Raw genomic sequence first — 22,282 nt, 5'->3', positions numbered from 1 at the left:
CATAGACAACTTGAGGTTTAGTTGACCGCTATCTTCCCCCTTTTCAGTACTATAGGTGACTTTAGTCGACTGCATTCATACCCCCTCTTCCTTACCATTGATGACTTTAGTCGACTGCATTCATACCCCCTCTTCCTTACCATAGATGACTTTAGTCGACTGCATTCATACCCCCTCTTCCTTACCATAGACAACATTAGTCGACTGCACTCATATTTTCTATTCCTTACCATAGGCCACTCTAAAAAATTACCTTCATACCACCTCTTCTTACCATAGACAAATTTGGCTTTATTAACTTCCATGCTAACTATCAATGCAATTTAACATAATGTAACTTCCTGCTTATATTTTTTCCCTTGATGCATCTCCAGCATGTACAAAATCCGCTTCCTAAGGCTGCAAAATGCTATAGATTCCATCATTGCTTTCACTCACTTAGTAGATCTGCAGGGAGCAGTAACCGCTTTTCTGCTTGCTCAGACAGTTCAAGTACAGTTACAGGTAAGAAATGATCCAAACCTTATGGAGCTTCTTTACAGAAATTAGCTTAGCACAAAAAAATTATGCTCAACAAATAAAGGTTAAAGGCAGTAGACACTATTGGTAATTACTGTAAATAATAATGTCAGCATAAAACCCCACTTGCTAAGTAGTAATGGGGAGAGGTTGATAGTATAAAACATTGTGAGAAACAGCTCCCTCTGATGTGACGTAGTTTTCGAGAAAGAAGTGATTTTCCAGGAATTCGATTTCGAGACCTCAAGTTTAGGTCTCAAAATCAAGCATATGAAAGCACACAACTTCGTGTGACAAGGGTGAGTTTTTCATTTATAGTTATCTCGCAACTCCGACGACCAATCAAGATCAAATTTTCACAGGTTTGTTATTTTATGCATATGTTGAGATCACCAAGTGAGAAGACTGGTCTTTGACAATTACCAATAGTGTCCATTGTCTTCAAGACATGACATCGCATCAGATATGAATGCTGATGCTTTAGTTGTATTCGATTCTAACCAATGTTCCCCTCATTTATTGTGAAAAGCATCAATGTTTTTACTTGACAAGCTGACAGGTAAAGGAAGTGATTTGAATTGCTCGTTGGCGACTGCTGGTTTGAAACCCTGTGACTTATTTTAGCTTTTGGGGTATCAGAAACATTTGCCATAGCTTTTAGCAAGTTCTCTTTTTCTTGTTTCTTGTCAGATTATATTTTTTTTTAAGCAGTGTTTTTTTCTTTTGCAGCAATTTCCTCATCCGGGCTACTTATCAGACAGTTTTCTGCTAAGTCTAGAGTTCCTCATGCCATTCCTCATCTGTCTCAGTTTCATCTACTCCGCTGGGACTGTCGTCAGGGTATGTTTGAATTGAAAATAATTAAGAATGATTGATGACAATAGCGGACAAAAAAACACTACACCACAGAGAGAAAGTTCAAGTGCGCTCCATGTTTAACTTAAGTTTGACTCATTTTGACTCAAACCCAGGCTGGTCGACCATTGGTTGACTACTGTGGTCGACCATTTGGAACCAGCCTCATAACCATGATTTCTTCCATGGTCCTAATAGCCTGTTCCATGCTTACATGTGTGCACTTAAAGGAACACGTTGCCTTCGATCGGTCAAGTTTGTCTTTGAAAAGCGTTTGTAACTGTTCGTTATAAAATGCATATGACTAGAAAGATGTTTTAAAAGTAGAATATAATGTTCCACACAAGTTTCACTCTAAATTGGGTGGTTTTCCTTTTACCTCGTCGACAAACACGGTCGGCTATTTATGGGCGTCAAATTTTTGAGGTGGGGGGGGGGGGAGAATCCGCTGGTGTAATCATTGCTAGACAATTTCCAGGAGGACGAGTTGTGGGCTGCCAACATTGGTGAACAATATTACAAATATTTTGCCTCTGGTTGATTTGTTTATTTTAGGAGCTTGTGTTGGAGAAGGAGAAGCGATTAAAGGAGAGTATGAAGATGATGGGTCTAGCTAACTGGCTTCACTGGTTGGCATGGTACATCAAGAACCTCGTCTTCCTCATCATCCCGGTCCTCCTCATTACTATAATGCTCAAGGTATGGCAACATCAATTCTCATTGTCTAAAGGGAATGTTATACAATTGAACGGTTCCATAAACCTTCCACTATTAGCTGTACTTTTCCTTTAACTGTGCAAGTAGTTATACAAGTCGTATTTTGTCTCTTGTAGTTTTCTTTAAAGGCAGTGGACACAATTGGTAATTACTCAAAATAATTATTAGCATAAAAACTTACTTGGTAATGAGTAATGGGGAGATGTTGATAGTATAAAACATTGTGAAAAACAGCTCCCTCTGAAGTTGCATGGTTTTCGAGAAAAAAAGTAATTTTCCACGAATTTGATTTTGATACCTCAAAATAAGAATTTGAGGTCCCAAAATCAAGCATCGGATAGCACACAACTTCGTGTGACAAGGGTGTTTTTTCTTCCATTATTATCTCGCACCTTCGACAACCAATTGAGTTCAAATTTTCACTGGTTTATTATTTTATGCATAATATGTTGATAAAGTTGTTGTTAATCAAGATGTTTCCGTGCTTCGCAATTTTTCATGCTTTCAGGTTTTAGTAAATTGGTCCTCGGTTTTTAGTATTGATCAAACTGTTCAATATGTGAACAGGTTTGTTTAATTAGTGTGCATTGAACAGTGGAAAAACCAATGGTTGTTCAAGATTTTGAAAAGAAAAGCCCTTCTGTGCTTCGTTTTTTTACAGGACGAGGACGCTAAACATGTTTTTTTGTTAACTCGGCCTCAACTGACAATGATGGGTTTTGAATGAAGCCATTTCTCACTGCTGTTGTTGTTAAACCTTGTATCATGACTTGCTATTTAAGTGTGTACAGAGGTCAATGGGGCCTTTCACTAGGTGATAATCAATACATGTTTTGTTGGGGTTGTACATGTACATGGAGTTTATGCATGCTTAATGTGCTTTTTGAAATACAGTCTGGATGGGCAGTCCAATGTGGCAGAGGGTATCAAAAATAAAAAACTTGTTCAACACAGAAGATATTTTACTATCGTAAAAGGTTGCACATACGATCTATTTTACATGTATCAGAGTCCAAGGAGATTTTATGAACTCAAGAATTGTCATGAATTGTAATGTTGTGCACTCATGTCACAAAAGAGGGCATTATCACTCAAGAAATATTATGGGGTGAACCAAATGCCGCACAAAATCAGCAAGATACACCTAGGTTCTTAGAAAGACTTTTTGAAAACAAATTTTTACAGAAAACCCCCCCAAAACTACAATTCAACAAGCTGGGCATTTTTAGGTTGAACCCCTGCCCCCCCCCAACAAAAACTGCATTAAAAGAGTAAAACCAAAGCATTGGAAGAACATCAGAATGAAACTCAGTATGGTTGTGACCAACTTTGTCCCGGAAGTTTAAATATACGTAGAGACTTGCATTTAAGTCAACTACATTTTTTTGTAACATGTGGTTATATACAGTCTCCAGTCTCCATACACATGATGTGCATGTAGTTCTTGTCTTTACTGGTTTTAATAAAATGGCACTCCCAGTACATTGTAGGTTTTTATTGATGTTCAATAAACCAATTGATTTTGAATTGCTGTATTATGTAACAGTGCACATATACAGTGTCTGGCATGTTAATACATTATTTAATGTTTAAATAAAGCCAAGTCATACATGGGTGCAAGGTTTTCCATGTACTTATTCAAACAATAATTTTTTGTTCTCGAAACACGCACACTTACATGTATGTTTGTAACCCACTCTGTGAAAATGAGTCAGATGTCGCCTAATGCATTAGTTATGGACAGTTTAATGTGGAAACTATCAGAGATCTTTATTTGCATGGTAAACCTTTATAACGCTTACCTTTAGGCAATAAAGCTATGAATACAACAAATTTGTGATCGTACTTTTGCGCGAAATGGTAGTTTAAAACCTCACTTTACTTGTAATTCGTTTTTCACAAATAATGATGTACGTATACCTAGTGGCTAATTTCAAACGGAACTAACTCAGCAACGCCGTACACCCCAAACCTTAGACATATAGGCCCCTACAAAATAACTGCTGCTGGTGTGTTCTTTCCAGCCATGCATATAACTCAAATCGTTAAATTGTCAACATCTGACTCATTTTTACAGAGCGGTTCACATATTTCATTGTTTCGAGAACAACACATAGACTTTTATTGGATTCACCTCATTTTTGTTTTTAAAAGGTGATGGCTTCTACATGTACATAGTACTGTTAGTTTTATTAGTTTTTCCCCTCTGCATTTAAATTTGTTTGTGATATGTGCAAAAGACCTTTCCATTATTGATTATAAACAAAGTCCGGTTTCGCATGGCCGGCCGAATGTTAGAAAAACAATCAATTGTGTTAACAGATAATGTAACCAAGTGAAACATTTTCTGTAAAGAAATATCTTTTACATGTTTTTATTTATTTGTTTTCAACAAATTCAACTTAATCTTGAATTTTTTTGGGGGGGATCATTTTCACAAACTGTAGCTATCTGTTTTTGATCTGCATATATGGCTTTTGTGGTTTTCTGTCCTCGGTTGGCAAAAACTTGGGCTGTGATCGTTGCAATAGAGAAGGTCTTTAGAGTACGTGTATATTCCCTGTAAGTATTGCATGATATACATGTCCGAACTTATTATGATGGAATTGTGGACAAATGCACATGCGCCACACTCTCAACCAATGGTAGATGTAGGTCTTAATTGACATTGCCTCCATGATAGCGCTGTGGGTCTTGTGACATCATACATACATGTACATACAAGGGGTCTGTTAGAAGACTGGCTCACCTGCGAATGCCAACAATGCGATACAAATTTGTTTTCGCAGCGATTTCAGCACAGCTTAACTGATGTGAAATATTTGATGCAAATTTGTTGTGAAAAATCATATCAATAGGCATTTGGTTTGCGGTAAAACCATGTGTATGCCAATATGCACATGTACTTGCCAGGTACATGTTATGTAGATTGTCTTGCTACTGCACGAACATTCTACTATCGCGGAGACAATTTGTGGATTTTCTGGAGACCTCTCAGATCTGAAAAGAACTGTCCTGCTTTTAACTACTACATGTACCTGGGCAGAAGGTAGTAGTAAAATTCATTTTGCGTTCGCTAATAAGTAAACTGACCATTTTCTTCCCTATGTCCCAACAGGTAGGCAAGGTGTTCCCAAACAGTGACCCGACCGTCTTGTTTGTCTTCTTGTTGCTGTGGATGGTTTGTAGTATCGCCTGGGGCTTTACCATCAGTGTCTTCTTCTCCCGTGCCCTTCTTGGTCTCATCTTTGGCTTCGTTGCATGGTTTCTCAATTATCTTCCTCTGCTCTTCTTGGATTACGACAGCTCCACTTTGTAAGTGTTCTCCAAATAGACCGATCCATTAGGCTCCACCCACGGCTAGTCTCCAATGCCATTCTGCATACGCGCACGCATGTCAGACCTTATTTGTCAAGACTTTTGGTTGCAATGCGGGTTTTGATTGGTCAATATGTAAGTGGGCGGGGCTTACTGGATCGGTGTATTGGTGGTTCATTCTTTGAAAAGAAACGTGGTCTGATGGGGTCGTCAAAAGTTATTTTATAATGCTATTTTTAAGTGTTCTCCAAATTGATTGTCCATTCTTTGAAACGGGATTAATTAAGAAACTTGAGCTGATGAGGCCATCAAAGGTTATTTTCTAATGCTATTTGTAAGTGTTCTCAAAAGTGACTGTTCATTTGAAATGGTCACCCTCAAATAAGAAATTGTGGCTGTTGCCTTGGCACACAGGTTAATTGTAGTGCTATTTGTAAGTGTTCTTAAATTGATAGTTCATTCTTTAAAATGGTACTCTTAAATAAGAAATTTGGACTGGTCTGCCAAATCCTTCATGAGCCTAGAAGAAGTAAAGCAGTATACCAAAAGGGAGAAAAGACAAGTCTACATTGTGTCCAAATTTGTAGTTTTGTCTTCCCTTCTTTCTCCAGAAGACAATCAGAGCATACTGATCGAAACGTTGAGTTGAAACCAATGGTTTGTTTCAGAACCACTCCAAGTCTTTAGAGATAGTCATACCATGTACATGGTGTTACTGCAAACCTTTCCATATCGTATATCCACCAAGCAAAGTTTTAAATCCTACTTCCCTGTGATACATGTAATCTGTACGCCTCCTTATTATATAACATCTGGGGTTTCGGACCTAGAATAAAGACGTACATTGCACACCCAATCAAGCAAGCTATTTTCAAGCATTTGTACATTCATTTAATCTCATCCCTGTTGATATAAAATTGCTGACATTGCCTGTCATTTTACATGCACAAATTAGCAATAGCCTACAGCTAAATATCTTTCCCATGTCATACTCTGACTGTGTGGGAAATTCCAGGCTTGTATGACCAAAGACACAGTCCCATCACCTTTGAAGTGTGATACTTAATGAATTATTGTGATCTTTGCAAACAGTTTGTGCAAAGTTTGCAATAGGTTTATTTTTGAACCTGTAACAAACTATCAAGCAGGATCCTTCAGCATTTATTGTACAAATGTTTTTGATGTCTTTTCTTCTTCCAGGGAAGTTAAGACAGCTGCATCGCTTCTGTCCAACGTGGCATTTGGTTTCGGCGTCAAGGTGATGGCCTTGTACGAAGGCCAAGGTGTTGGTCTGCAGTGGTCAAATCTGGCAACATCGCCTTCTCTTGACGACCCCTTCTCCATGGGAATAGTCTTTATGATGTTCATCCTTGACACCTTCATATACTTACTTATAACTTGGTAAGTGCTTTGCAAATCTTTGTTGTAATTTTTTCCAAGGTGAGGGCTAAATGGAAATATAGAAAATTTAACGGGAGATGTTTCTTCACATTTTCTTTGAACTAGCGTGACAAGAATAGATTGTAAGAATGTTTAAGACACTGGACACTATTGGTAATTGTCAAGGACCAGGCGTTCTCACTTGGTAAATCTCAACATGCATAAAATAACAAAACTGTGAAAATTTGAGCTCAATTGGTCGTCAAAGTTGCGAGATAAAAACGAAAGAACAAAACACCCTTGTCTAATGAAGTTGTATGCTTTCAGATGCTTGATTTTGAGACCTCACTTAAGAGGGTGCTGTTTCTCACAATGTTTTATGCTAAAAATTATTTTGAGTAATTACCAATAGTGTCCACTGCCTTTAAAAACAAGAATTTTAATGTAATTGTGAAAACTGTATAATATCTTATATCACTTTTGAATTGTAAAAATAATAATAATAGTGATGATAATAATGATAATAAAAATGATAATAAAAATGAAGAGAGCGGGGAAGTGCCTAATGCAAAAGCCTCTTAGCGAATAGAGAGAATAATAAATTACACAATGAATGAAAGATACAATTACAAATAAGCAGCTTCGAACAAATGAGTTTTGAATAGAGATTTCAAATGTTGTAAAGAACTAGCTTGGCGAACATGCACAGGAAGACTATTCCAAAGAAACCGTGCTGCGTAAAACAAAATGATATGTGGCATTACAAAAATGGAAGAAGCTCTTGTAGTTGAAAGCAAGGATTGTAAAGTCCGGAAGAGGGGGGGGGGGTGGGGGGGGGGAGTGTTCAGATAAATATCCAGTAGATTGACATGCAAGTACATGATATATTTTGTCTACCAGGAAGTGTGCTTGGATGCATGCAGTCACTCCTGTAATTAATGTTAGAATGTTTTGAATAGAAACTTACATGTAACATACTGTATCTGCATGATTTGTTTTGCCCAGGTATGTGGAGGCCATTTTCCCAGGTTCGTATGGCATTCCCAAGCCACCGTACTTTCCCTTCCAGAGATCCTACTGGTGTGGACAGTCGGCTCGGGGAGCCGGTGATATTGGTACAGAGATTGAGGTAAGGTTCAGAAAGGAATCATTATTCACTTGAGGCATGCATAATAAGAGGCGATCAATTACTCTGGGGTTTTAAACATATGAACTAGAATTTGCAGTTAATACTTCAAAGACCTCCAGCTTAGTTTTCCACTTTTATCATCTTTCACTTTTTCGAAAAGCAGCTCAGCACAAACAACTGCTTACCGGAATAAGGTTACCAGCCAAACTGACATGTTACATGTACAGTTTGTGACTGGTATCCTGATAATTTCTGCTTAGCAGAGATGTGTTTTAAGCAATGAAATTGGGCCCGACATATTTTATTTAATTTATTTATTTTACAAAAAAAAAAAAAAACGGGAAAGAAACCCAACAACAATTCAACAAGCGCAGGTTCAGGGAAGGGCAAAATAAAAAAAACCTGTCATCTTGTGACTTAGGATCCATCCGCCAGTATGAAGCCCCAATTCCCATAACACAGGTTTTCGCAATAAATTACATATATTCTAAGCTTGAGCTCAAGCCAAAGGTGTGGTTTGGAAAAGGACTATATCTCTGCACACCTTTCATTAAAATAATAAGTATTCTGTGAGGCCCATAGGATGATTAAAGCACTGAATAATATTATCCTTGATGATCATTTGTTTTGGTTCCCTCCCTACTACATGTACATGTATATATAGATGGGTCTGACTGAGAATGTAGATTCTGCAAACCATGAAGCAGACCCAGCAGGCGTCCCTGCAGGTATCAGGATCAAGGACCTCACTAAAGTCTACAAGGTGAGTTAACCCTTTGGCACGCAAACTGCCTGCAACCGCCCTGCCTGGATCTCCTCAACTGCCCGCAATCGCCTCGCCTTTTTTTCCTGAACTTGCCCACAACCGTCCTGCCTGTTTTTAACTCGTCAAACTGCCCACAACCGCCCTGCCTGTTACTGCTCAAACTGCCCACAATCTTCCTGCCTGTTTTTCACTCCTCCAACTGCCCACAACTGCTTGCCTGTTGGTGTTACTGATCAAACTGCCAACAACCGCCCTGCCCGTTTCTCCTCAACTGTCTACAACCGCCCTGCTTGTTACACTTCAAACCGTCCCCAACCATCCTGCCTGATACTCCCAAAATCACCCCAACCACCCTGCCCAAAATGCCCAAAACTGCCCTGCCTGTTTCCTCTTAAGTGCCCTGAACTGCCCTGCTTGTAATACTCCTCAAACTGCCCCAACCACCCTGCCTAATACTTCTCAACCTGCCCACAACAGCCCTGCCTGATATTCCTGCCTGCAACGGCCCTCAAAAATGAATTAGCTGTCGTTCTAGGTTTTACACATGCGATAAAATGCAGCAAACAGCCATTGATACAATCTCGAATATAAAAGTTATTACACTGTAATTGTCACCAGAGTTCTGTCGGAAACAAGCTGGCCGTAGATGGTCTCTCACTCAGCATGTACCAGGGTCAAATCACAGCTCTACTGGGACACAATGGAGCCGGTAAGACCACTACCATGTCCATCTTGACTGGACTGTTCTCACCATCGTCCGGCACAGCGTACGTCAACGGCTGCAGCATCGTCAACAACATAGACGGTGTGAGAAAGAGTCTGGGTCTTTGTCCTCAGCACAATGTGCTGTTTGATCGACTCACTGTGAAGGAACATCTCGAGTTCTTCATTTCACTGAAGGTCAGTTCAGATTTTACATATTCTGACAGTAAAAAAAAATCAAAAGTTCTTTGTTAACCTTTCTTGAACTCTTTTGAGATTGTTGGTGTTACATTTTAGTACACTCAGTACTTTCTCACGTTCTGTGAAAAAAAAACCACAGGTATTTTACAAGGGTGGGATTCAACCCGATGACCTTTGCATATCTAGAGCAGTCTTGAATTACTTTAGTATTGTTACTTTTTAAGGAATGAACCACAAGAGAAACTTACTGGGTAAATTTCAAATCATTTGGGGTTAAAGGTACATGTATTATTAAAAAATGTCCACAGATTTACATTAAACTTACACAGTTTGAAGTTGATAGTAGAAAGCTTCCCTTCAAATATTACTTACTGAGGTGCTGTAGTTTTTGAGAAATGTGTAAAACGATTCACAAAATAATTTTTGTCTCAGTTTTGGCTGCCTCCTTCCCTCCCCTGTGGAAGTATCAAGTGTTTCTGTCCAGGAGGATTTGAACCTGTGACCACCAGATTATCATGCCGGTGCTCTACCAACTGAGCTACATATCAGCCCTAATGTTGGCGGTCTCCCTGTTTTGGTGTACCAGTTGGCAGCCATTCATGTACTTTAGGGTGTCGTGGCCGCGCGGATAAGGGCATCGAAATTCAAGCTCTGGTGATTCTGTTCAGCAGCGCGTGTGGGTTCGACTCCCAGTTGTGACACTTGTGTCCCTGAGCAAGACACTTCACTTTAATTGCTTCTCTTCACCCAGGGGTAAATGGGTACCTGTGAGGGCAGAGATGGTTCTTGTGATTGATTTAGCCATTCATGTACTTTAGGGTGTCGTGGCCGAGCGGATAAGGGCATCGAAATTCAAGCTCTGGTGATTCTGTTCAGCAGCGCGTGTGGGTTCGACTCCCAGTTGTGACACTTGTGTCCCTGAGCAAGACACTTCACTTTAATTGCTTCTCTTCACCCAGGGGTAAATGGGTACCTGTGAGGGCAGAGATGGTTCTTGTGATTGATTTAGCCATTCATGTACTTTAGGGTGTCGTGGCCGAGCGGATAAGGGCACCGAAATTCAAGCTCTGGTGATTCTGTTCAGCTGCATGTGGGTTCGACTTCCAGTTGTGACACTTGTGTGCCTGAGCAAGACACTTCACTTTAATTGCTTCTCTTCACCCAGGGGTAAATGGGTACCTGTGAGGGCAGAAATGGTTCTTTTGATTGATTTAGCCATTCATGTACTTTAGGGTGTCGTGGCCTAGCGGATAAGGGCACCGAAATTCAAGCTCTGGTGATTCTGTTTAGCAGCGCGTGGGTTCGACTCCCAGTTTTGACACTTGTGTCCCTGAGCAAGACACTTCACTTTAATTGCTTCTCTTCACCCAGGGGTAAATGGGTACCTGTGAGGGCAGAGATGGTTCTTGTGATTGATTTAGCCATTCATGTACTTTAGGGTGTCGTGGCCGAGCGGATAAGGGCACCGAAATTCAAGCTCTGGTTATATTGTTCAGCTGCGTGTGGGTTTGACTCCCAGTTGTGACACTTGTGTGCCTGAGCAAGACACTTCACTTTAATTGCTTCTCTCCACCCAGGGGTAAATGGGTACCTGTGAGGGCAGAGATGGTTCTTGTGATTGATTTAGCCATTCATGTACTTTAGGGTGTCGTGGCTGAGCGGATAAGGGCACCGAAATTCAAGCTCTGGTTATATTGTTCAGCTGCGTGTGGGTTTGACTCCCAGTTGTGACACTTGTGTCCCTGAGCAAGACACTTCACTGTAATTGCTTCTCTCCACCCAGGGGTAAATGGGTACCTGTGAGGGCAGAGATGGTTCTTGTGATTGATTTAGCCGAGTAGCGCATTTTTTGCACAAGGCTGTATACTCCCCAGGAAGCTGAGATGGTTTAAGGAATGATTTAAGGCCCAGTGACCAGGGGTAATAATGTTGGAGCTCCATGAGGGTCACTGCGTGACGGACCTGAGAAGCCATTATTGTTATTAATATTATTATTAGACTTAAATACTGGCCTTATTAAATTTGAATTATTGCATCTTGACATGAATTTTTTGTGTAGGGTAAGTCTGGTCCGGAGGCTAAGCAAGAGGTGAATACGATGATTGCTGATCTTCAGCTTGTCAACAAAGCAGACTCTCAATCGACTAGACTGTCAGGTGGAATGAAACGAAAACTAAGGTACACTTAAAGATCACCCTTGCTCCCAAGGGTGTATTCTATCTTGCTGCATTATCTTATCCCAGCATGCCATGTTCAGTCATTACCCCCCCCCCCCCCCCTTAGAATTATTCAATTCAAACTCTGGTGTTTCTGATCAGCATAGTGTAGGTTTGAATCCCCAGCCGTGACACTTGTGTCCTTAAGCAAGACACTTAACCATTACTTTGGATGGGACGTAAAGCGGTTGGTCCCATGTAGTGTGTATTGCATGTAAAAGAACCCAGTAAACAGCTCCCTCTGAAGTTTTTGAGAAATCACTGCAATAGCCTATCTTTCTGAAAATTTGTAAATACTCGGCCCCTTGAGTACCTTGTTTGGTAGATACGTGTGCTATATAAGACTTTGATATTATTATTATTATTATTAAGTAAGTGCTTAAAGTTTACTCTGTTGGTTTCACAGTTGCGCCATTGCTCTGATCGGAGGCTCTGAAGTAGTGATTCTTGATGAGCCGACGTCCGGCATGGATCCATACGCTAGACGAGCAACCTGGGATCTTCTCTTGAAATACCGTCAGGGCAGGACGATGGTTTTGACTACACATTTCATGTAAGTGTATGGGACAGAAACTGATTATTGAGTGCGCCACCAGTTGTTTACCTGAGGATAGGCCACATTGCGCAGTCATGTTCCCTACAGCAAGTTTGTGTGCTCACCTTTTGACAATTTGTGATTAAAGTCGAGCGTGCATTGTCCTGCATGAAGGCATACTGTTTTTCACTCATACTCATCTGGTGGATCAACTAGTCAATTCTATCAGAGATAAATTCATGTCATTTTAAACGAAATCTATAGTTTTATGGTTAAACTACATATTAAAATGTTAACTGTGGAAATTTTGTTTGGATTATTGCACTATTTAACATTTTCGTGGCGTCTTAAAAAAGTGGCTTCATTTGTGAATTAAAATCTGGAGAGACTGTGCTTCAGAGCTAGGTTAATCCAGTAGGTCTGGGACCCTGTGATGGTTAATGTTAGAGATATGAAACATTGTACACAGATTTATTATTAATATTACCATTCTCCTTGTCGAAACTATGTCTTGACTGTTGTATTTACTCCTACAGGGACGAGGCTGATCTTCTTGGTGATCGTATTGCTATCATGGCCAATGGGCAGTTGCTATGCAGTGGCTCCTCTCTCTTCCTCAAGAACAGGTCATTCAACTATTAAAAAGCAAACAATTAAAGGGTCTATGTACTTTTTCCTAACACAAAACAAAATGTCCACAGATTTACATTAAACCTACACAGTTTGAAGATTATGCTAGTAGAATGCTTCCCTTGAAATTTTACTTACTGAGGTGCTGTAGTTTCTGAGAAATTAGTAAAACAAATAATTTTCGTCTCACTTTTATTGTGTAAAAACGTGTTAACCAGTTATGCTATGGTTTTGGTACATGTATAATATCATAACTTGTTAATGGGATTTTATAAATAATTTTCGTCTTCCGGAGACAGAAATTATTTTGTGACTTGTTTTACTCATTTCTCAAAAACTACACAACCTCAGTTAGTAATATTTGAAGGGGAGCTTTCCACTATCATTATCCTCAAACCCTGTAAGTTTAATGTAAATCTGTGGACATTTTGAAAAAGTACCCGAATCCTTTAAGGCATTACAAAAAAGCTCCATTAAAGGAACTGGACACTATTGGTATTTACTCAAAATAACTGTTAACATAAAAACTAATGTGTTAACTAGCAATGGAGAGCTGTTGATGGTATAAACATTGTGAGAAACGGTTATGGAAAAATATTTTATTCTGTCCCCTAAAAGAAACATTTCTACTGTCGGATATGTTCCTCAGACTGTGTATTCCTGTTTGGGATTATTCTTCCTGTATGGACAGAGCTGCCATGCATTTTCTCAAAACCGCTACTTTCTTTAGAATAAAACTTTTCAGACGTCATTTTGATTGTACACTAGATATCTAAATCCTTATAGGATTAAAAAACAATTGAATTAAAAAAAAAACCAAATGTATACTTTGCCTTGAAAGCATTTTGTCAAATTTATCTTGTTCACTGCAGATTTGGAGTAGGGTACCATTTAACACTGGTGCGCAATAAGGATTGTGATGTCGATGTGGTGCATTCATTCATCAAGAAACATGTAGCACAGTCCGAGCTTGAAAGTAACGTCGGCAACGAGTTGGACTTCATTCTGCCAAGAGAGGACAGTGCAAGTTTCAAGCAACTATTCGCTGACCTTGAATGTATGTTCACTTCTTTTTCCTTTGGGTGTTTGTGTGATAGATTTTGTTTTATAGTGGATAAACTTGAGTAAAATTTTAACACAGAGTTGCCGTTTTATTCTGTTGTTAAGTATTTATTTTTTGTTATACAAGTGAACCCCAAACACAGCTAAAAGCTACTTAAATATATTAGTATTTCTCAATATTCTTAAAGCCATTGGACAATTTTGGAACAGAAAAAAAAATTTAAGTTCACAGATTTACAAATAACTTACAGGGTTTACAGAAGGTAATGATGAAACACTTCTCTTGAAATATTATTCCATGAAATGCTTTACTTTTAGAGAAAACATTAAAACAATATCAATTCTCGAAATCGAGAATTACGGATTTATTTTAAACACATGTCATGACACGGCAAAACGTGCGGACACAAGGGTGGGTTTTCATGTTATTTTCTCCCGACTCCGATGACCAATTGAGGCTAAATTTTCACAGGTTTGTTATTTTTTATATAAGTTGTGATACACGAAGTGTGGGCCTTGGACAATACTGTTTACCGAAAGTGTCCAATGGCTTTAACAAAGAAGATTTTATGACATCACATTACCACATTGGTGTATTGGCTGTTGATTCCATTGTCTTTCATTTAATTGCTGTTTCACTGTTTCCAAGAAGCGTCAGATTCGGGCATAGGTTGCCACATACATGTATGATGTTACATGTATAAGGCATTATTATTGTCTCATTACACTTATAGATTCAAGGGGTCCACTGGGCATCGACAGCTTTGGTGTTTCCATAACAACCATGGAAGAAGTCTTCATGAAGGCTGGTGAGATGGCCGAGGATGAGCTGAACGGAAATGCCCAGACCCTCGGGAACGGAGGAGCGGCTGCTGACGCCTCTTCAAGAGAACAACTCACACCAAATGCTGAGATTCAAACCAATGGAATAGTTTCCTCTGAAGCCTGGCTGGAAACAGGAGGTTTGTTCCCACAGATAGATAGATAGATAGATAAAATGGTTCTCACAACATTAATTTAAAATTTGAAATTAAATAGGAGGCAAATACTCTCAGAAAGTACTAAGTACTGAAACACACATCGGTTTATGGGTAAAAACCAAAATTAATATTCCTTACCCGCGATGCAAATTTGACATCTGTTATACCGTTGCGGTACCTGCTGGCAAAACATAGGATTTTAACTGCCTCTAGCTAGGCAAACTCGGTAGTCTAGTTGGTAAGACACTGCTCTAGAATTGCAAGGGTCGTAGGTTCCAATCCCACCACAGTAAATATGCCTGTGGTATTTTTTCACAGGACGTGGGAAAGTACTGAGTATACAGTGCTAACACACATCGGTGTATGGGTAAAAACCAGAAAATATTCTTTATCCCGATGCAAATTTAACATCTATTAAAAATATTCTGCTTGAACGTCTCCATTATTCTTCTAGATGTGCACACCGGTATCAGTTTGAAGATGCACCAGTTTGTTGCCATCTTCATCAAGCGATTCCTGTACAGCAAACGAGACAAGAAATCCATCGTCACTCAGTTCATCCTTCCGATCGTCTTCGTCATCTTCGGCCTTCTCATCATTAAGACAAGCGATGGCCTGGTCAGTGACCCCGCCCGCATCCTGAACCTGATGAATATCTCAAGCTATGACCCGTCAATCTCGCCCAAGGTGTTCTATGCTGACCTTCGAAACATGACCAATAACGAGGACTTGGTAGAGGTTAGTGGAATCAATAGAAATGACACTTGGCACTATTGGTAATTGCTCAAAATAATTATGAGCTTAAAACCTTACTTTGTAACGAGTATTGCAGAGTCCCGATTGTATGAAACATTGTGAGAAGCGGCTCCCTCTGAAGTAACGGTGTTTTTGAGAAAGAAGTAATTTTCCACGGATTTATTTTCCAGACCGCATAATTAGATTTTGAGGTCTCAAATTCAAGCATGTGAAAGAGCACAACTTAGTGTGACAAGGGTGTTATTATCTCGCAACTTCGACAACCAATTTAGCTTAAATGTTCACAGGTTTGTTATTTTATGCATATATGTATGTTGAGATACACCAAGTGAGAAGACTGGTAATTACCAGTAGTGTCCAATGCCTTTAAGTGGAGGTCACTAGTTCTGTTAATCAGTTCAAGCAAATTAACATGTATGCACAACCCTAGCTGGGGGTCTTATTTCATAGAGCTGATTAGCACAAAGTAGCCCATCATAAAAAAAAATTTTAAAAAATCAATTTCACTGTCACTTAGGGGTATTCCTTATCCAAATCTAATACGGTCAGCAGAAGTGCTATATTTTTATATATTCGTTTGCTTTTGTGTACAAAATGCATCCATCATTCAATCAGTGTTGATTTTCTAAACTATTTTGATGCAGATTCCTGCAGATGCCTTTGATCCTTTCCTCAATGTATCGGCAGACGACCTGCTCTCATTCTTAAACATATCCTCGGATGCGATTGGTAATAACACACTCAACGTGACGGATTTCGGTAATAATAGCTTCCTGTTTAACGTGACGGATGTAATTGGAGACCAAGATTTATTACAGGTAAGGGGGAATAGTGTAACAGTGAGGTTGTGTTTGAATTAGTGGCTGTGGCTTTTGCTAAAGCGATATCTGAATTGGTGGCTAGGCTGGATCGCTGCACCATCGCGCATTGGAAGTACCAGGTGTCCTTTGCAACAGTCTTAAGCCGTAGCTGTGGTCGCCAAATTGGATATTGTCTAAGTGTAATGCCAGGGCATCCTATACTTCCATTTTATTTCAATTTATTTTAATTTTATTTTTTATACAACATCTAACGGCACAAGCACCAATTACAGGACGGATACAATTATTAATATTAAACATTATAAAAACGGAACAGTCTTAACCGTAGCTGTGGCTGCCAAATTGGATATTGTCTAAGTGTGTTGCCAGGGCATCCTATTCTACCATTTGATTTCATTGTATTTTAATTTTATTGAACACAACATCCAACAGCACAAGCGCCAATTAAAGGACGGATACAAATGTTAATATTAAACATTATAAAAACAGTAAAATTTAACAATAAGTTGAGGAAGTAACCAAAACATAAAAATACACATGCAGCAAGTCAACATGCTATGCTCGAGCTGTTTTGCTTTGAACAACTTTGAAAAAAACGTTGGTTTTCTTTGCCCTTTTAAAGCAAAAAGTTTGCTACATTTCTTATTTCATTCATTCTCCTTTTGTCACTCGTCCTATGATCATCTAGAGCCACTAAACTTGTTGAGCCACGCTCCAAGAAGTTTTGGGACGTGGCATTTGCTACAGCTGCTCCTCGTTTTTGAACCCTAGTTACCACTGCACATACAAATATTTAGTTCCGTTCCTTAAGTACTTTTAAATCTCTACTCAAAGCAAATTTTTGCTGACTTTTGTCTTTGCTAAGTGCATTTTAATTGTTATTTTTTCATAGACGAGGCCTTGAAATATATCAGGCCTTGGCATCCACAGCATTTGTCGTGGTGCCCTGTGCTTTTGCTATGGTGCCCTGTGCATTTGTCGTGGTGCCCTGTGCTTTTGCTATGGTGCCCTGTGCATTTGTCGTGGTGCCCTGTGCATTTGCTGTGGTGCCCTGTGCTTTTGCTATGGTGCCCTGTGCATTTGTCGTGGTGCCCTGTGCTTTTGCTATGGTGCCCTGTGCATTTGTCGTGGTGCCCTGTGCTTTTGCTATGGTGCCCTGTGCAAGTTTCTTGTACTAATTTACATTTTTCTTCTTAGACGTGCACCTTATACCATTATAAATTTTGTGCCCGTTCAAGAGTGACATTTTAGACCTTATGTATTTTAGAGTTTTTGTACAGGAACTTTGTACTGTATTTATGCTATTCTTGTGGGCACATAGAGCATTCTAAGGGTTTAGATGGAAATGTGCATCGTGAATAAAAAGCAAATCATTTGGTTATTATGTGAAATTGTTTGTCTCTTATCCTTCCAGGTTGGACTGACACACCTCTTGGTGACAGTGCAGGCACTTTTTTCAGTCCTGGCAAATCTGGATTGTTGTTGTCTTTCTGTTGTCCTCAGTCGTGTAGTACTTTGTCTTTTCTTTTACTGCCTGTCCTCCTTTTTTATATCTTGATGTGACTCCCTTTTTTATGTTTTCCAATCCAGATTTATATATTTATATATTTAATGTTTTTAAGAGTTTTATCCTTTATGTATACAATTTTTGTATTTTTGTATTTTTATGTGAATTGCCAAATAAATAATAATAATAATAATAATAATAATAATAATAATAATAATAATAATAATAATAATAATAATAATAATAATAATAATAATAATAATAATAATAATAATAATAATAATAAACACCAATGTGTGTTAGCACTGTATACTCAATACTACTTGGGGTGTTTTCTGTGTGTGCAAACTTTTCTATTATTAGAAAACACTGACTGAGAAACCCTTTTTGAACATAATTATAAATCCTGCAGTTTGTACCGGTTGTCCTGGATGAAGTGCCCATCGCATCGATTAATGTGTCGGCAGCGGTTGGTACCCTCGTCAGTGATAACACCGGTAACATGATCAATGGTGTAGCTAAGACCAGCGATCACGATTGCTGCGACTACTCCAATATAATCCTCAACAATGAATGTGCCAACTTGGTAAGTAAAGGCTGTAGAAATAGAGTAAAGGGAGTGTCAAGTGAGGATTCAGTTTAACAACCCAGTTTTTAGAAAGTTTTATGGCATTACGCCGATCTTCTATTAAGCCAAGTTCTCGATTCATGCGTTATTTCAAAAATTGGGTCAAAGGTCACGATAACATATTAAAGATCATAGTGACTTGTACAAAAATAGTCATAAACTTGTAAATTTTGAAGAGCCCAACTGTTTCTTAGTGGATTCTGATAGAGGAAGACATGCTCTATCAAATGATTTTTATTTCGTTGATTTTTGGAATGATACATTTTTTCAAAAACATTTCAGAAAATTTATTTTTGATGAAAGAATTGATTTGAGCATGCAATTCTCATCAATTTGATACCAAATTTGCATATATGTGATAAAAATTGACATGGTTATGACATATTTTTACCAAAAAGGTGGTATTTTACCCTAAAAATGTCAGATTTTAGTGGTTTCTGCCCTGACCACATGGAAAGTCCGATCGGGCTGAAAATTGGTGTGCATTCATTGCTCATTAGGACCTACAAGCACAGCAATTTTTATCAAAATCGGAAGACATGAGGTAAAAAAGTGCGTTGGTCTGACATGGAATGACCCTATAGCTGAAGTAGTAGACCAGGCTGATTTTCTTCTTTCCACACAGGTAGCATGTAGTAGTTAAAATATAGGACAGTTCCTTTTCAGAACTGAAAAGGCTCCGAATTCCGAAAATCTACCCTCTACTCATTGCTTCGTCCTTTGGATGGGCAGAAAGCTGTTGGTCCCATGTGTTGTGTAGCGCACATAAAAGAACCCTGTGCACTTATCGAATATAGAAGGGGCTCGTCCCAGAGTTCCTTGTTTGATTGGCAGCATATTGCGCCCCCAGCACCTTGTAAACCACTATGGTGCTATGTAAAAGGAGTAGATCTCATAATTCAAACGTAGTTCTACATACCTTGCAGGAAAATACTGTATGCAAAAGCGCCGTGAGCGTCACTGATTGACGGATATCGGTTATAAACGAAGCCACTATTTATTATTATGATATTATTACTATTATTATTGATGTTGTGATGTGTTTCTTTCTACTAATTATGACAGCTGTACAACTCCTCAATGGGAAGTGAACTTTGTGCCGACGTGGAATCTTTTGGGTACTACAGCTGCCAGAGATGTCTTACCAGCACCAGGTACTGATCAAGTTGGCCCCTTTTTGAAAAAGTCCAGTTTTGCCTTTGGCTCTGACTACAATGAATAAAACAAGAACAAAGCAAAGAAAAAAAGATGAACAAAACAGCAAAGGATTTATGACGAGGCTGACTGAAAAAGTAGGTTTTGAGGTGTTTTTTGAAAATGGCAGTAGAAGATGATTCCCTGATGAGTTTGGGTAATTTGTTCCATTCCTTCGGCCCAGCCAAAGAAAAAGACTTGGAGCCGGCAGATCGAGAAGGCCTGTGCTCAAAGAGAAGGGATTTATCAGAGGAGGAGCGCAGACCTTCTCTGCCAGGTGTATAAGAAGACAATAGATCAGAAAGATAATTTGGAGCAAGACCCTTGGAGCATTTATAGACATAAAGAAGCAGCTTGGGAAAGTTGTTAATTTTAATTCAATTTGGGGTGAGCAAAGAAACATTGATGAGAACAGAACTTGGAATTGCGACCTTTGGATTAATGTGAGGGTACTTTACCAACCCTAGCTAAGCCGTAATGATGGTGGTCTCCCTATTTTGTTGATATCTTTGTGCGTTGTACCAGTCAGTAGCCATGTAACCTCATTTACACAAGGTACCTTTTTTATTTTTTTATTTTTTAATTTTTTTTATGCAAGTCGCCTGACACACAAAGGCCTGAAGGCCACTTCAAGGTGTGGGCTACAATTATATTTTCCAGAGGCCGTTGCCACCTACTCCTAGGACTGAAACAGGGTTACCCTTTTTACAGTCCATATGAATGTAGGCTTGGGTATCATCAATTCGAAGCCTGGCCGGTAGAGCAGAAAGCACTACCTCCCCAATTTAATGTAGCAACTGTCACGACCGGGATTCGAACCCACACTCTGCTGATCAAACACCAGTGCTTGAATCCGGTGCTCTTAACCGCTGGGCCATGACACTACCTGTTACAACAAGAGTGTTCTCATTATTATACATGTATGTTGTGTCTTAACATATTCATTTGTAGTGTGAAAAACCCTTGTATTGTTTTGTTTTATCAATTTCTAGTTTTGAGGAGAGAATCAGCTACAATGTCACCAAACCATTAACAGGGTAAGTTATGAACATTTCTTTCACTCACATATTTTCATCTCAAAAAATGTTTGTGACTCCCATAAATGGCCGACCGTGTTAGTTCGCAAAGTTAAAGGCAAACCACGCAATTACCAGGCAAATTCGTGTGGATCATTATATTCTACTTTTAAAATATCTTTCTAACCATATATATGCATTTTATAACAAACGGTTACAAACGCTTTTCAAGGACCAACTCGACCGATCCAAGGCAATGTGCTTCTTTGAAATCCATCTAAAGTCTTTGTGAAATTGGGCATGAACCCATTTCTTAAAAACACTTTGTTTGGCAACTACAAGTGAATAAAAGTTCTTTTCAGAACTGAAAAGTCTCCTGAACATCCGATAAATCTACTCCGCGGTAGTAGAATAAAGAAAGACAGTTCTCTAAGAACAAACTTTATCTGGCGAGTAGATACACACATGGTGTTACCGCAAACCAAATATATAATGATACATGTACCTCACCATGCAATGCCTCAAATCCTATCCAAGTGATTTGCAGTTAAAATCCATCTCAGCTCTTTGTGAAACCGGGCCCTGAACCCATCTCATAAACATGCCAAGAGCTTGAGTTTGGTGCGCTAGACCGCTCCACCTCAACACTCAAAAGCTGACTTTTCCATTCTCCAAATTTCTCTGATATAGAACTACAGAGGAGAGCATCGATTGCCCAATCGGCGCAAACACCATGGTCCTGGCGGATGTGAATACCTTCTTCCAAGACTACGTCCTCAATCAGAGTGAAGGTGACAATTTGTTCTTCAATAAGTATGTGGCTGGTTTCACCCTGGCAGACACCAGTGCAGGAGGTATCTTACTAACAGGCTGGTACAGCAATGAGGTGAGCTCTCAGACACTTAAATTTCAAACCTTAAAGAGAGGCACCTTTTTGGGTGCAACTTCCTTTTTGTACATGTACATTGTCAGCAGTGTTGTAACAACCATAGTGGGCAGTGCCGGGCAGGCCTGCCCAGAAGTATCAAAGTTTGCCCAGCACTCTAAGAAAAATACATATGAATGCAACTTTCTTGTGGTACATGTACATTGTTAGCAGTGTTGTAGCCACGGTGGGCAGTGCCGGGCAGGCCTGCCCAGAAGTAACAAAGTTTGGCCAGCACTCTGAGAAAAATACATATGAATGCAACTTTCTTGTGGTACATGTACATTGTTAGCAGTGTTGTAGCTACCATGGGCAGTGCCGGGCAGGCCTGCCCAGAAGTAACAAAGTTTGCCCAGCACTCTGAGAAAAATATATTTGAATGCAATTCTTCATTGTGGTACGTGTACATTGTCAGCAGTGTTGTA

General features: G+C 39.3%; 1 protein-coding gene across 2 annotated transcripts in view; it reads left to right on the top strand.

Moving 5' to 3' along the window:
• The window catches only part of LOC117289086 (ATP-binding cassette sub-family A member 3-like), a 51,095-nt gene that overhangs the window by 10,440 nt on the left and 18,373 nt on the right, over positions 1-22,282 (top strand). The window contains exons 7-25 of one of the 2 annotated variants that reach the window (XM_033770034.1): positions 375-504; positions 1,249-1,359; positions 1,930-2,073; positions 5,210-5,406; positions 6,610-6,810; positions 7,795-7,918; positions 8,583-8,681; positions 9,303-9,584; positions 11,647-11,765; positions 12,210-12,356; positions 12,875-12,964; positions 13,841-14,025; positions 14,765-14,992; positions 15,465-15,748; positions 16,411-16,584; positions 18,507-18,680; positions 19,788-19,876; positions 20,909-20,953; positions 21,623-21,818. In XM_033770034.1, coding sequence (XP_033625925.1) covers positions 375-504; positions 1,249-1,359; positions 1,930-2,073; positions 5,210-5,406; positions 6,610-6,810; positions 7,795-7,918; positions 8,583-8,681; positions 9,303-9,584; positions 11,647-11,765; positions 12,210-12,356; positions 12,875-12,964; positions 13,841-14,025; positions 14,765-14,992; positions 15,465-15,748; positions 16,411-16,584; positions 18,507-18,680; positions 19,788-19,876; positions 20,909-20,953; positions 21,623-21,818 — 3,019 coding nt within the window. The remainder of the gene's footprint in view (positions 1-374; positions 505-1,248; positions 1,360-1,929; positions 2,074-5,209; positions 5,407-6,609; positions 6,811-7,794; positions 7,919-8,582; positions 8,682-9,302; positions 9,585-11,646; positions 11,766-12,209; positions 12,357-12,874; positions 12,965-13,840; positions 14,026-14,764; positions 14,993-15,464; positions 15,749-16,410; positions 16,585-18,506; positions 18,681-19,787; positions 19,877-20,908; positions 20,954-21,622; positions 21,819-22,282) is intronic. The other variant, XM_033770035.1, reaches the window with a different exon arrangement.

Source organism: Asterias rubens, chromosome 4 (genome assembly GCF_902459465.1).
Source record: "Asterias rubens chromosome 4, eAstRub1.3, whole genome shotgun sequence".
NCBI lineage: Eukaryota > Metazoa > Echinodermata > Asteroidea > Forcipulatida > Asteriidae > Asterias > Asterias rubens.
This window is presented reverse-complemented; position numbering and strand designations above follow the sequence as displayed.